This window comes from Leptonotus elevatus, chromosome 11, assembly GCF_054856555.1.
Source record: "Leptonotus elevatus isolate MCC_2025b chromosome 11, RoL_Lele_1.0, whole genome shotgun sequence".
NCBI classification, from domain to species: domain Eukaryota; kingdom Metazoa; phylum Chordata; class Actinopteri; order Syngnathiformes; family Syngnathidae; genus Leptonotus; species Leptonotus elevatus.
In genome coordinates this window covers 21,866,919-21,882,776 of record NC_141249.1, presented here as the reverse complement: position 1 = coordinate 21,882,776, position 15,858 = coordinate 21,866,919, and the positions used below count along the sequence as shown (strand labels likewise).

General features: G+C 41.3%; 1 protein-coding gene across 1 annotated transcript in view; it reads right to left on the bottom strand.

Annotated features, from left to right (window-relative positions):
- The window catches only part of atp10a (ATPase phospholipid transporting 10A), a 28,403-nt gene that overhangs the window by 10,744 nt on the left and 1,801 nt on the right, over positions 1 to 15,858 (bottom strand). Inside the window, exons 2-11 of the mRNA XM_086088494.1 lie at positions 12,770 to 12,974; positions 12,596 to 12,681; positions 10,628 to 10,734; positions 10,416 to 10,547; positions 9,521 to 9,651; positions 8,053 to 8,305; positions 7,571 to 7,788; positions 7,062 to 7,256; positions 4,287 to 4,857; positions 314 to 417 (exon numbers count right to left, since the gene is read on the bottom strand). Coding sequence (XP_085944620.1) covers positions 314 to 417; positions 4,287 to 4,857; positions 7,062 to 7,256; positions 7,571 to 7,788; positions 8,053 to 8,305; positions 9,521 to 9,651; positions 10,416 to 10,547; positions 10,628 to 10,734; positions 12,596 to 12,681; positions 12,770 to 12,974 — 2,002 coding nt within the window. The remainder of the gene's footprint in view (positions 1 to 313; positions 418 to 4,286; positions 4,858 to 7,061; positions 7,257 to 7,570; positions 7,789 to 8,052; positions 8,306 to 9,520; positions 9,652 to 10,415; positions 10,548 to 10,627; positions 10,735 to 12,595; positions 12,682 to 12,769; positions 12,975 to 15,858) is intronic.

Sequence of the window (15,858 nt, the reverse complement as noted above, 5' to 3'; positions counted from 1 at the left end):
AAAAAGTGTTACTCGTAAGATACAATCAATCGACTGAGTTGTCCTACGAGTGAGGACAAAGACGGCACTGGCACACGGACCTCAAGCTGGATGGCAAAGATATCAAATAAATGCTGAAATAGTTTTCCAAGGACATGTTTTACGGCCACACTGTGGTGACGGTTTTCACACTGGCGTAAATCAGCCATGTGGGATCGTGGCACAGATCGCGAGTGAGTCACGAAGAATGCCGCCACGTCGGTCGGGCCAGCCGGGCCTCATCTGCCCCCGCGGGGTTCCAGAATTGGGAGCTTCCCTGCGTTCGGCGAATTACCTTCTTGGCAATGCAGAGCGTGCGCAGGCCGTCAGCGGCGTACTGATTCAGGTAGTTCTGGGTTCTGTAGACGATCTTTTTCTGCCGTTTGCCCTTGGAGTTACCTTGGAAACACGCACGGCACAACAGGAGGAGACGAAAGATGCTGATGAGATTGGCAGAAGAGGACTGACACGTCCGTGCTGCGTTTTTGGATGCTCACCAACGCCATCTGTGCTCACGCCTCAAAACGCCAGCCGCCATATCATCAAACTCATCAAGCGGCAACATTATCAGGAGTCCCCCTAATATTTGTTTTATGTTGTAAAATCAAATGTAGCTTTTGAGCGCAAAATGTGGCCCTTTCTCTGCTTGAGCGGCTTATCTCGCTTTGCGGCGCAAACACCCGAACAAGGTTTCCTCTCAATTACTCTCTAAACGGTTTTAATATGATCCAATATTGTGTGTTTTTCCCCGTGGGGAGCTGCGCATGATCACGAGTCTCGTGTCTCCCGGCCAAGCAACAAGAGAGATTGCCAGGCTGTAATGTAATAACAGCACAGCTTGCAGGCACTGATAAGCTGTCAGCCATCTTAAGAATGATGAGCGCACTCTCGTTATCTTTATTAACTTTTGCCTAAATGTTTTTTTTTTTTTTTTTTTTTTTTTTTAACATTTAGACAACCTTTACCAGAGGGATAGGAATGATTAAAAAAAAAAAAAAAACGACAAAGTGCATATGAGCACATACTGTATGCTAAACAGGAAATGACTGTAGTCTACAGAAACATTTTGTATGGCTATTAGAAGAAATATCAATCTCTAGACTTCAACACATTATTAACACAGTGCCAAAACAGCAACCGGAACAAGGAGCAGAAAAAAAAAAATTGGGGGGGGGGGGGGGGGCTGGCTAAGTGAAACTCCAGACTTAAACTCTATAGAGAATCCACTTAAAATGTGCTATCAAAAGAACATCAGGTACAAGAAGTGGAAGGTTTTAGACCTGGCCAAGCCACTCTCCAGAATTAAACCCTATAGAACACGTATTTGAGGAGCACGAATGGAGTCAAAAGATCCTGCCGTCGTGTTAACAGCGCAGCCAATAGAAACGCTCATTACAAAGAATAAACGAATGGAGGTGAATGCTTCTGATAATGCTTCGGCCTGCAGAGATCAGCGGTGAGCTGAAGTCATGGCTAACACTCGGCAAGCAGCAGCGTCAGCATAGCGACACTCAACAACCCTCCAGTCGTGTGAATGGAGCCATTATGAAGGATCTGCCTGGCCATGATGTTGCACTGGCTCTGCGTTCTAATTGGCTGCCAGCACCCAACGGTGAAACACAGTAGTCAGTGTTGTGCGCGGGCGCCCAATGAGGCCTGTGGACCGGGAAGAGGTGGGTGGATGATGGGAAGCTGCCTTTTATTGAAGGGGGAAAATGATGTAACCTGGACACTAATTGCACATAATGCAGAACCAAAACATGAGGTGTGTCAGAAAAGTTACAGGACTTGTCGCGTAAGATTTTGTTTTTTTTCAAACTAGGCAACAATAAAAAATACTTGTTTTGCTTAGAAGAGGCCATTTGTGGCTCCTTTACCAAGACAATGCAATGCGCCTGCTCACAATGACCTAAGCATCTGACACTTCCTGGCCAAGAAGAAAATCGCCGCAATGTTCCTTAACCTCCAAAACTATTTTCTCAAGCTCAACAGCCAACTGCGAACTTCAGCTAAACACAGACCAGCCAATATAATTTTTGCCTATTATTATTATTATTATTTTTTTTTTTAACACGCTAACACATTACAACAAGACAAGACATTGAAACACCTTCTCCTTCTCCGCCCCCCCCCAAAAGTTTTTAAAACTATTTTTAATTGGATAAGTCGGGCTTAACATGGGAATACAGAATTTATTGGTTGCATTTTTGACATGCTTGTGATTTATGGCTCTACTTGCAATATCAGTACTTTCATATCACATTATAACACGGGCGTGTTTGCCAGTAATTGTCAAATGGCATGCTGGGAACTCGCCAAGAGTTCTGTGCGACTGCATGCAAGGTCTTTTTTGTATGCCTGGAATAATAACACCCCCAATAGGACGATAAATAGAACAATGATTTGACACCACCAAGGGGGGACTAAACGGCACAAGCAGGTTGTGTGTTTTTTTTTTTAATAGGTTCAAGGTAGGCACTGAGCTGTCTGTGAATGGCACCATTTCAAAACATCTTGCTCTTACATAACTTTAGTGAAAAGCCTTGAGCTGTTGCAGAGTTGCCATGGTTTTAGCTTTCTTTCCCGGTTCTTAATTTCTTCCATTTTTCTTTCATTTAGCAAGTTTTTAAATTGTATTTTTTTTTCTCCTTTTTCTTTAAGTTAAATTTTTTTTTCTCAGAATTTTGGATTTATCTATTTTCTGTCCTTTTTCTATTTGTGTTTACTTTTATCCTGTTTTGCAGTTTTCTTTTTTTCTTTCATTTTATTTATTTATTTATAATTTGGTGGTTCGCTTTCCCCGCTACTTTCCCTTTAAAATGCTTCGTTTTTCAAAATTTTCTTTCATTGACAGTATCTTCCCCTTTTTATGCCTTTTTCTCATCTTGTTCCACTTTTATTTGATGTTTTACTTTTATTGTTTTTATTTTGCCCTCTCTTTTTCCTTTTTCTTTTTAAACGTCTTACATAACTTTAGTGAAAAGCCTTGAGCTGTTGCAGAGTTGCCATGGTTTTAGCTTTCTTTCCCGGTTCTTAATTTCTTCAATTTTTCTTTCATTTTCCTTTATTTGTTTCATTTAGCAAGTTTTTAAATTGTATTTTTTTTCTCCTTTTTCTTTAAGTTAAATTTTTTTTTCTCAGAATTTTGGATTTATCTATTTTCTGTCCTTTTCCTATTTGTGTTTTTTTTTATCCTGTTTTGCAGTTTTCTTTTTTTCTTTCATTTTATTTATTTATTTATAATTTGGTGGTTCGCTTTCCCCGCTACTTTCCCTTTAAAATGCTTCGTTTTTCAAAATTTTCTTTCATTGACAGTATCTTCCCCTTTTTATGCCTTTTTCTCATCTTGTTCCACTTTTATTTGATGTTTTACTTTTATTCTTTCATTGTTTTTATTTTGCCCTCTCTGTTTCCTTTTTCTTTTTAAACGTCTTACATAACTTTAGTGAAAAGCCTTGAGCTGTTGCAGAGTTGCCATGGTTTTAGCTTTCTTTCTCGGTTCTTAATTTCTTCAATTTTTCTTTCATTTTCCTTTATTTGTTTCATTTAGCAAGTTTTTAAATTTTATTTTTTCCTCCTTTTTCTTTAAGTCATTTTTTTCTTCTTCAGAATTTTGGATTAATCTATTTTCTGTCCTTTTCCTATTTGTGTTTTTTTTTATCCTGTTTTGCAGTTTTCTTTTTTTCTTTCCTTTTATTTATTCATTTATTTATAATTTGGTGGTTCGCTTTCCCCGCTACTTTCCCTTTAAAATGCTTCGTTTTTCAAATTTTTCTTTCATTGACAGTATCTTCCCCTTTTTATGCCTTTTTCTCATCTTGTTCCACTTTTATTGGATGTTTTACTTTTATTCTTTCATTGTTTTTATTTTGCCCTCTCTTTTTCCTTTTCTTTTTAATCGTCTTACATAACTTTAGTGGAAATGTCTGAGGTGCGGTGCAAAGGCTGGATGAGGAGGCTGGAGTGTTAGAACAACAATACAAAGACCCTGGCATACAGTTCCACATTGGACACAATTGGATACGGCAACTTCTATTATTATACTAACATGACATGTCAGTGAGGAACACTCCTCTGTTGTGCCCAATAAATGCACCGCTGCAGGACTGCTGGATCGTGGAGACATTTGTCCTCGGGGGCCTACCGCTTAAGAGGCGCCTTCTAACTGAGCACATTGAGTGTGATGATGGACACCAATAGTCAACACAACATGTATTAATTGTTCTTCCTTATAATCAACCAGCAGATGATAAAGCACAAAGACCTACCTGTGTTGGGGGATTTAATGAGGTCCATGATGACAGAGTCGGCGCCTTTGGTGTAGACGGTTATCTGTTGAGTGAGCGGGTGCTTCACCACCACGGACATGCGCTTCCTGGTGGAGTCGAAGCCCAAAGTGTGCAGCAGTTCAAAGTTCAGCTTCCCCAGGTGGGGCAGATCCACCGTCATTTGGTCCGGGAGACGCCCGACAAGGGAGCACTTGTAGGCCCTGGCGGCGTATACCAGCGCCGCTTCGTCTGGCGACTCGGCCTCATAGCGCAGGTCAGCGCCCTCGGGGCTTCTGATTTTACCGTCGTAGGTGGGAGGCGAAGAGCTGACGGCGTGTTCGGTCACTGCTACCGCCGCAGCCTCCTCCTCCTCCTCCTCCAGCTTGGTAAGGGTGCTGTCGGCCGAGGGGGAGGACAGCACGCTGGAGCAGCCCTTGGTGGAGGAGCGGTTGGTGGCGAGGCTCGACGAGCTGCTGCTGTTGGAGCCGGAGGTCAGGCGGCTCGGTGTGAAGCGTTTGATGAAATCTTCGATGGTTTTGACTGGGGATTTGAGCTCGAATCGCATCCGGACCTAGAGGACACACACATGGGTAAAATGAACGTCACGCTCCAGCCATTTTAGATGGAACAGGCAAAAAAAAAAGAAAAAAAAAGCTTAGCTTCGCCCATCTGTCTGGGATACCCATTTCAGCGAATTCCATAATAGGAGACCTGGAATTCACTCCGAAAATGGCTGCTTCAAACCAAAATGGCTGACTTCCTATGGAATTTCAGGGATGGGTCCTTGAGATTTTTTCGAACATCCTGTCAGGACAGACATTTCCACCCAATATCATGTGGATTTAAGAAACAGTAAAAATAAAAAAAATAAAAAAGCATGTGATGATACCTAATTTTCCAGGGGACATTGCTGCTTCCAATCAAATAAAAATGGCCGACTTGTTGAATTTCATGAATGGGTCCTTGAGACTTTGTCGCGCACCCGGTTGTTCACCAAATTCTGTGTTGATGGGTTAAACTGGTGTAGCGGCTAATTTTTTCTTCTTTCTAAGTGGCAAATGGCTGCTTCAAACCAAAATGGAGGACACACATACATTTTCATCAGTGAACATTCAGGGTTTTTGTCAACAAAAAAAGAACAGAGAGACACCATTACGCACCGTTAGTGCCACACAACATTTCCATATAACCTTTGTGTTGCTCTCTTTTCCCCCTTGAGGCAGCAGCACAGTACAATAGTGGAGCCAAGTGACTGACCGTACGCCCCCCCTGGCATCCAGCCTTATCACATGCATACATCTTGAACCTATAAATCATTCAGGTGAATGCACAAGGGCGTGCTAACAAAAAGGTGAACAATCACAGTGGCATAAAAAAAAAAAAAAGGAGCAAAACAAGCAAACAAATATGCGCGGGTGATATTTCCACATTTCCGACTGATTAGATGGTGAGACAAACTGGTGCACGGCGTTGGGAAGAGAGGATATGACCTCTGACCGGGACGGCCACACCCACATAAAACAAAACACGGATATACAACTGAGAGCAGGCTAGAGAGAGCACATCAAATAAAAACAGTCTGTGCTCGATGAGAAAACACTGAAAGCTAAAATAAAACGCTTCTCTGGTCAAAAGATGGACACATCTTACATAGAAAAAAATTAAATCAATGTGAAGTAATTGGCACTCTTTCATCCGTACATTATTTCAAAAAAAAAAGAAAAAAAAAAAAAAAAAAAAAGCAGTTTGGACATCCTCTCCAGTGATGAAAAGGAATTGGCAGGCTATCAAGTGCATGGGGACTGTGGAGGAGGATGGGTGATAATGGGGACAATGGAGGACAGTGGAAGACAATGGGGCACCGTTGATGACAGTGGGGGAGGGTGTGCAGTGGAAGACTGGGGGGGGGGGGGGACAAACGGGGGAGGACAAGGAAATGACATTGGGGTAAGCAGAGGACTATGGAGGCCAAACATTGGAAGAATGTTGGGGACAAGATGGAGGATGAAAGGGGTGACAGTAGGGCAGGGCTGTCCAGAATATTTTACTTCAAGAGCTGCATACCGAAAGTCAAAGAATGAATGGGACACTTTGAAATTATTGTACTTTAATTTATTAACTTATTCACTCGTAGCCATTTTCACTGAAGCAACCCCCTTCGCTCCCGGCTGGTTTACTGGATTTTGACTGATTTTGCAAGGTCCACAGAATATTCTGTTCTATTGCGATAAAAATGTGGAACCTACCAAAAGAAAGTAGAATCTCTTCTTTCACCAGGAGAAAAATATATTTGTATCTGTTTCCGTTTTGCAGCAATTAGACTTAGAAAATAGCTAACTTTTATCATTATTCACAAGCCTGTTGAAAACACTGGCAGAAAGAGCTTGTTGCAACATGGCCCTGGTTGATCTCTTATACTCTGATGCCACCTGCTGGTCGTTTATTTTGTAATAACTACCATTGCTTTAAGTGACTTCTTTATATCAGAAGCTGTATCAAAGCCTTCTGTATGCTCTAGCATAAAGTAGTTTTTTTTTATGCTAGAGCATACAGAAGACAGAAAGCAGTTACTTGTGAATCAGTAATGCGATACGTAAAAAAAAAAAAAAAAAAGACATCGGAGAGACATGTTAACAGTGGAAGACTGGAGGAGAGGGGTGACGTTGAAGTACTAGTTGTTGACAGATGACAGTGGTGACTAAACAAAGGCAAAAATGAAGCACACTCCTGCAGGGACAGGTGCGGTATCATGGAAGACATATCTGCAGAGGTTACCTTGTGCCGCGGCTGGTCAGGGGAGGACACCACCACCGTGTTGCAGAGGGTCAGCGCGATGAAGAAGTCCATGACGTCGCCGAGGTCGGAGGGCAGCTGCGACATGGGCTGGCTGTGGAAGCGCATGAAGTCCATCTGACTGCCGCATTCGTTGACTTTGTCCATTAGCTGAGGGTCGGGTGTGATGTCCTTCTCCTGAAGCACGGAGAGACTTTTATCAGTGAGTGGGGGAGCAGATGGCCTAGGAGAACAGTGCAAGACAACAGGGAAATTGGGGGATCGTGAAGGATGATGGAGAACAAAAGGTAGGGCAAACTTTTGGAGGACAGGGGACAGTGAGTGTGAAGAAAAAACAGTGGAGGACAGAGATTGGACATCAGAGGAAGGCATCAAGAGACAATAAGGGTCAGTAGGGGACAAAATATGGAGGAATGTAGGGCGCAAAGTGAAAGACAGTAGGAGGAATCTTAAGACAATGAAGGTCAGCGGAGGGCAGTGGACACACAGACCATGGGACTGCTAAAGGCCGTGTGCTTGGACAGGATGCTGGCCCTCTTGGCCTCGGCCCTGCTGCCCGTCCTGCGGTGGGATTTGGTGCTGTGGGAGCGCAGCACCACCTTGACGCTGTGGTGGCTGCCCACACTGTCTCGCCTGGGCAGCGTGCCGCCGTGGGACGGACACTCCTCCTCTTCCGAGTCCATCTCCTGGTACATGGCAAGTCGTCTTGCTGGAGGACAACACAGGCACGCAATAGGACAGGTTCACCATGATGTCACTTCCTCCTTTAGGTTGGCAAAACCTCTACAATCACTTTTTCGTATGTTATTGGACTAAGTCTTGAGAGAACAGGGCACATTGTTTTATTGACTAATTGCTTACTTTATTTAAAAAAATTTAGAAGATAGATAAAATAATATATTTTTGAAATGACAACAAACTGTTCTATAAGCACACCGCCACTGTAATAGCTTTGGAAGAATGGCGGCCTCACCATTGGCGTCGTGCGAGTACTCCACACCCGCTACGGTGCAGCGGCGGAACACCATCTTGTTGTCCGTGAGCGTGCCGGTCTTGTCGGAGAAAATGTACTGCATCTGCCCGAGGTCCTCGGTGATGTTGAGGGCGCGGCACTGGAGGTGGGAGTCGCTCTCCTCGTCGTACAGCTCAGCGTCTTGGTGGATGAAGTAAACTTGGCAGATCTTCACGATTTCGAGGGAAACGAACAGCGAGATGGGGATCAGCACCTGGGGGAAAAACAAGTTAATTATGTTTGCTAAGAACTCAAATAAAATAAAATAAATTGGTAAGAAGCTATGGATAAAGAGCTAAGAGAAGTAACGTGATAAGATTTACCAAATGTGTAAAAATGCTGAGTCTGGTTGGAATGACACTTCAATCTGAGTACAGGTGTTTTAGAAAATTCCATAAAAATGGTTGTGACTACAATATTTAGCAAAACATAATGGCTAAATAACTAGTTGGCAAATAGCAATGGCTAAAAAGCTACAACAGTTAGTAAAAAAAAAAACAATGGTTAAAGTGCTATATTAGCAAAAGCCTACAGAGTAAAAGGCTAAAAAGCACAAAAAATAGGTGGAACAAAAACAATAGCTAGATGTTAAAGAGTTGGGTAATGGCTAAAGAGCTTAAAACGGTAACAGCAAAGGAGTAAGCACAAACAAAAACAAAAACTAAAGCTACTAGCTGAATGCTCAACATGCTAAGCTAAGTAAAAGTCACCACTTAGCAACTGCTGCTAACAGTGTGCCTGGAACATTAACAAAAAGTCATGTGTTGCAAGTGCATCGAGAAATGTCACAGCGGGACAGAAAATGGAAAATCCCTGTCCACAAATATTTGTTTGTGCATACTGACACAAGCTTCACATCTGACCAGCACAGGGTGACATTTTTTGGGTTTTGTTGGTATGTCAGCAATCAGACAAACAGCAATAAATCAATAAAACCTGACCCTTAAACAGAAAGAGTATACACAGCCATTTGTAAGTGTTATTTGACATCAAAGAGCACCGGATGAAGACACAGACTGCTACATTAGCGAAACTCGCTAGCTAGCTGAAAAATGGGAGTGCACTTTTAATCTACACCATACGGTGCTCAAAGTGATTTGCAAAAGCTCATTTTCACCCATTCACACACATTCATACACCAATGGAAGACGAGCTGGATGCTGGCTCTTCTTTGACTGGTGTTTTACATTACAGTATTGGTTTTCGCATTAGCTGTTAGCTCGCTAGTCGCCAACGGGTTAGCTGCCATATGCTTATCACTTGACTTGACTTGACTTGATTTGGACACTCAGCTGGAGATGATGACGACCATTTAAGTCTTCTCTTGACAACGGCTGTTTGAGTGAAGATGTTGACTGCGACATTAGCTTCTCATGCTGACAAACCTTTGTATGCTAGCCACGTTAGCAAAAGGTAGGATGTTACGTACCTGGAAGACGATAATCATGGTGAGGAAAAGATAGATGGCCGACAAGACGGGTGACAGGTTTGTGCCCTCCGGACTGAGGACGTCAAAAACGGGCCTTTTATCGCCGTACTGAAACATCCACAGCCCGTGACCTGCATTCATAAGAACATAACGTCACACATAAACAACTTTGGTTTGGATCTTCTTTGTTTTTCCTTCCTGTTTACCCCCCAGGACTTTGTATCTCCCATGACTACTATCATGCATCTGTGTTGCTTTTGCTCACCTGCTTTATTTTGGTAGGTTTCTATTTCCTGTTTGTGTTCTCTATTCAAGTTGGCTTGATAGATGCTACTGTTGACCAGCTTCTTTTTTTTTTTTTTTTGGACTTTGACTTGGATCATAGAGACTGGTGTTATACATTTCAGACAGAGCACAAGTGTTGCTTGCTTCTGTTATTTTATTTTGGTGGGTTTCTACTTGCTGTTTCATTCCCCAATCTCATTGACTTGATAGGACTGCCAGCCTGTAGCAGGTATCGACCAACTTTTTGTCAACAAGTTAGTTTTTTTAAACAGCTTCCATGACTAGCGTCATTCATTAATGTTGCTTTCGTTACCCGCTTTATTTTGCTGAGTTTCTGCTTCCTGTTTTTGTTCCCAAATCCCATTGGCATGAAAGGCCTCTTCGCTGGAACACGTATTGACAGACTATTTCTAAACAAGAGAACTTAGATTTGTCTCTGCGTTAACTGGTGTTGTGAATAATTGTTGATTATTTTAACAGTTTTATTTTGGTAGGTTTCGACTTCCTGGTTTGGTTCCCCAATCCCATTTGGTTTGATAAAACTCACATGAAGGCCAAGTTCATCAACAAAAGACTGATTTGGATGACAAAAACATCGAGTGTCACGCACCAACAGCGGCAAAGGAGCACATGACCAGCAGGATGATGACACACCAGAAGACGTCCACATTCATCTGTCGCTCCAGTTTGCTGCGCTTGTAGCGAGGCCCGTTATTGTTGAGCATGGCTTTGGTCTCGTGACCTGCGGACATGCACGCGCACACGCGGGCGGTCACGCAAGTTACGGACGTCCCGAGGCATCGTCGCGGGCGTGTCGCTCACCTGCGTAAATGACTATGCCCACCGCCTCCTCCGTGTTGCGGATGGTGCAGCCCCTCAGGAGCAGGTTGTCTTTGTAAAGTGCATCTCGTCGACCGCTCCGGTGGATTCTGCCCCAGCGATTCAAATTCAATGGAGATGAAATCAAAGATCACACGCTGCTAAAAGGTACAGGCGACATTAGGCAAATCATGCCAATTATGCGACACAGAGGACTATTTGTCGGCTCGGCACTTCCCTTGGAAAATTGGACAATTTGGGCTTATAAAAGGAAAAATGACTGACGGCCTGTTCAGCGTGACGATTTATGGATTTTACACTGTTAAGCGTCCTCCCGCACCCCCGTGGCAGAATGTCGCAGAGGACAGCATCCATTTATAGAGCCCAACACCTGCCGCTCAATCACCATCGAGAAACCGCAGCAGTCGGACTTCCCTCACTAAGAGAGAGAGAGGTCTTATCTCAGCGCAAATTACCAGAAAAAAACAGAGTCTAATTTGGTAATTAATCCCTGACTAACCTTCACATTCACGGCACTTACCAACAATTACTCGCTATGTTAAATCATGTTTTTAGTGTTGGTATTTACGCATGTCTGTTGTGTCTTGTGCAGTTTTCATTGTGGAGACTATTAAAACTATTTTTTCCTTGTGGATGAATGAAGTGTCTACTGCCTATCTAAGAGAAAGGAAGAGGAATAGTTTATGATCTAAAGCATAACATGTCCAACATACACCGATATCTACATCTAGACAAACCCTTGCAAACAAAAAAGGGGGCTTTATTTAAGGAGTTTTTTCTTCTTCCAATCTATGCATTTTCAATAGCATTTAACTTCATTAGAATTGTAGGTAAGATTGAATGTTTTTTTTTTAATTGTATTTTTTTTTTTAATCTCAATTCTGTTTTATATATTTAGTAAAGTTTTATGTTGTAAGAATGCATTTTATTTTTTGTTTTAATGTAGTTTTTTTCTTTCTTTTTTTACTTTTTTACTTAATAAGATTGATGTTTTACCTAGATAAATATAAAAAGTATTACGTAAAAGCACCCTAAGTAGAAATTGTCAAACATTTAGTAAACGTGACCTCATGAAAAACATAAAAACTAAATAAAAGTAAATTGGGTAAATTATAAAAGATAAGTAATAAGAGAAATCATTAAATAAACATTTTTAAGTTGAGAAAAAATGTAAACACTATTGCATAAAAACAAAATCATTCAGTTTAAAGATAGAATGAATCCCAAGATTTTTTTTTGTTTTTTTTAAAAAGAACATTTCTAAAAAAAAAAAAAAAAACAACCTGTAAAACAAGTTAAAAGGTAAAATTACATTTAAATTTAATTAACTCAATCACTGAAGCAATCCCCTTCGCTCCCGGCTGTTTGACTGGATTTTGACAAATTTTGCAAGGCCCACAGAATATTGTGTTCTATTGCTAACAAAACATGGAACCTACCAAAAGAAAGATTAGAGTCTCTTCTTTAATTAAGAAAAAAAGTATGTTTCTATCTGTTTCTGTTTTGCAGCAATTAGCATTAGAATATAGCCAAGATTCATCATTATTCACAAATCTGTTTAGAACTGTGGGTAAATCAGCTTGTTTGCAACATGGCCCTGGTTGTTCTTTTTTGCTCTGTTGCCACCTGCTGGCCATTTTTTAAATAACTACCATTGCTTCACCTGTTCTCTGCTGTTCAGAGGCTGCGTCAAAGCCTTCTGTATGCTCTAGCAAAAAAACAAACATGAAAACGTATAAATACGTTTTTGGGACTCTTAAAACATTTAAAATAGAACGTATTTATATGTTTTTGGGAGCAAATTAGTTAAGAATGAAAAAAATCACAAAAGTAAAAAGAGAAAACTTTTTATGTAGAATGTTAATCCTAAGTAACCATGTAAACAAAATAGAAGTAAAAATATAAAACAACCATAAGTTTACAAGCCTTATGGCAAGCTACGATACTCACATGTAGCCTCGGAACCGGTTCAAGTCATTGTTGGGCTTCTCGCACTCGATGACGCTGTCGTATTTGGACGGGTCAAAGTCGCAGTCCTGTAAAACAAACCACACCGCGGCCTCTTTATTAGGCACCTCCGTACCATTGACTCAATTCCAGTGACGGGAAACGACGTCGACTCACCAGGTCGAAGAAGCTGCGCACCACCTGCCGTTGCTTGAGGTTGGTCTCGCCGTCCAGAGTGGCCGTCTCGATGTGACACAGGCGGTCGGGGTCGCTGGAGCTCAGCAGCAAGACGTCGGCCGGCAGGATCTCGTTGCAGCGTAGCCGGATGAAATCGCCCACGTGCACCTCCTTCCAGAACTTCTCCACATAGCGCCGCTCTGTCCTGATGGCCATGAATAACGACAACATCAGCTCGCGATTGACAGGAAATTGGGCGGCCATGTCTATCGCGAAAAAGTCTCAAGGATCCATGAGTGAAATTGATCAGGAAGTCATCCATTTTGTTTTGTGGCCATGACCATCATGACAAGAAGTCATGCAACTTTTTTTTATGATTACATTTGAATTTAATATTGGAAACTTGTTTTAAACGTATTATTTATTTGACTGCGTCATCTTCTGCTGCGGGCTAATAAGCGCGATTCCGTCGCTGGATGATGTAACGAATGGTGCTCAACATTCCTCAAAATACATGCGTGACGTAAAAAAAACGAAACAAAAACAATGATCAATGGCGAGTAAAACCTTGGTGGACATGTTGACGAAGCTTCAGAGAGACGTCTGTATCACAAGGTCGACACGAGAAAAAAAAACTCAGCCGGGTTTTTCTATTTTTAGTCTTCATTATAATAAAATGAGTTCACGCTGTTCTGATGGGAGAAGAATTCACATACTGTATTCGTATGCACTCATTTCATGGTTCCCTTAAATGATGAGGACAAGTTATGAAATACAAATAGATGTATTATGTTGCTCTATCACTAACCATAAGTGGCAAACAATTGTTAAGAAGGTGAGAGAAAAGACAATTATGATTGTAAATCAACATGAATTTCAGGCTTAGTTACAGGTATAGAAAAGTCCAGATTAATGAGAGGTGCGCCACTTTAACATACATCCTTGACACCAATTACTGTACTTCTTTAGTATTTTGACAATGTGAAATTTGGGCATTAAAAAAAAAAAAATACACTTCCTGTATAAACAAAGTGTTTTATCTTCTTTGTTTAACAAGCCCTACAGTTGCTCAAGATTCTCATTTGCACTGAACAATTCCGATATACACTCGTTTTCGGTTGTCGTCTCGCAAGCGTAGCGGTGCCCTCATCTTAGAAAAATGCACCGTGACCAATGAATTTACGCTTGTTGATCAGCAGAGCACATGACTTTTGCCGTCTTTGACCAGTGCAACCCGCAATGAACTCTGCCGCCGCATAGCAAAGTCAACTGTGTTACTCTCTGACTCGTGGCTTTGTCATGTTTGTGCTGCGGTAGCCAAAGACTTTGAGGAAACATAAATACAATCACAGTCTACCTAACAAGGAATTTGGGTTGTAAATACTAGGGAGGTTCAATACCACTTTATGGAATGCCACGTCCTGATACCACTGATACCGATACATAACATTTCAATAAACACAATGGCATCATTTTAAGACAAGAACTTTCTTTTCTCTCTAATGTTTTTTTGCCCTTAATTATCGGTGACTGTTATGGGCAGCCTTCAAGAGTACCCGAAACACTGAAATAAGAAAGGTATCCAATACCAGGCACCAGGAAGTTGTACTCCCCCAACCCTGGTAAATACTGAGGGATACAACCCATCACAGTGCATGTAAAGTATTTGCATTCAGATGCATTGGTGCAGTACAGAGACATGGTGAACAGCCAATCGTCATCAGAGATAAAGCCAGACTAAAAGAGTTTCAGAAAGGCATGAAAATAGACGTCCTGGGAAATGTATTGGTTTATGCGCTCGTCTTCCTGTTAGAGCGCAACATTTTAACATAAAAGAATAGCATATAGAGAACATAAAAATACACATAGGCTAATATTCTTCATCCTCTGCGAAGAACAGCTCATATAACTGTGATCGCATTTATCCCAATTATACTGCCCCCGGGTGGCCAAAGCGTGCACACCAGAAGGAATAGCATATCAATTAAAATGTAAACATAAAGTGCGGCAAAAACTGTATCTTTACATTTTATTTCATTATGTTTTTTTAAGTACTATATTATAGTGTATTTTTTTATTTAAAAAAAACTACAAAAAAGTACAATTCTGCTTAATTTCAAAATAAAAATTTAAATGAATTATACAGTTAGTAATAGTGATCAATATGGAAGCAAAAAAACATTATTAAGAAATGAACATACCATTTTATCTCTAGTTTTGACCAATAAAATGAAGACCATGTGAAAGGGTTCAAACAGAGTTCACTGCAAAACCAACCCAGTCCAAAGACCACCCGTTTCTCTTCCAGGTGGAGCCAGCGCGAGAGGTTGTTTAGTTCACACTGGAGTTCCATCAACAAGAGCCAAGTGTTTACTCATTGTAAACTTCACTGGATGCTTCAAGTCCACGTTTACTCACAACCCCCGCCAGACTAAATCTCTCAAACGGGAGGACGAGCGCAAACATCAATGCTTTCCATTATCTCAACTTTTTGTAAATATTAGCATTTTGGGATACAAGCAAGAACTTCCTGCGCACTGCCTGCCACGTAGGCGGCGCCGTCACCTGGATGGAGTTGCATGCAAGAAGGGCTTAAAGCTAAAAAAAAAAAAAAAAAAAAAAAAAAAAAAGTAAAAACACAGAGCCTTTTGACTGGAGTGAATTATGCCACAGCCACGCTTTCATTAGGGTTGGAACACCCCACAAACACAGGCGGAGAACTGAGGACACTGGATATTAACGTATTAATGCTTGGAGTGCATTATTTTGTGTTGCTAGCAAAATGTATACATTTAGAGTATTTGCTAACACAATTTCTTGCTCAACTCACCAACAATATTTATATATTTATCAATATGGACTGATATGCAATACTCAATATATCGTCAGCATATTCTGCAGGAGCCTGATAACGCTTTTGATCATTTGAATTAGGTATGTTGGAGGAGGGAAATATCTAAAACATAAAGGAATCTGGCCATGGAAGACCACAGTTTGACACCTGTGTGTATTGTTTACTTGGTATGTGTGAGTACTCAACTCTTGAGTACTCGTACTGGTATGAGCCTGAAAAGAAAACGTGATATCGA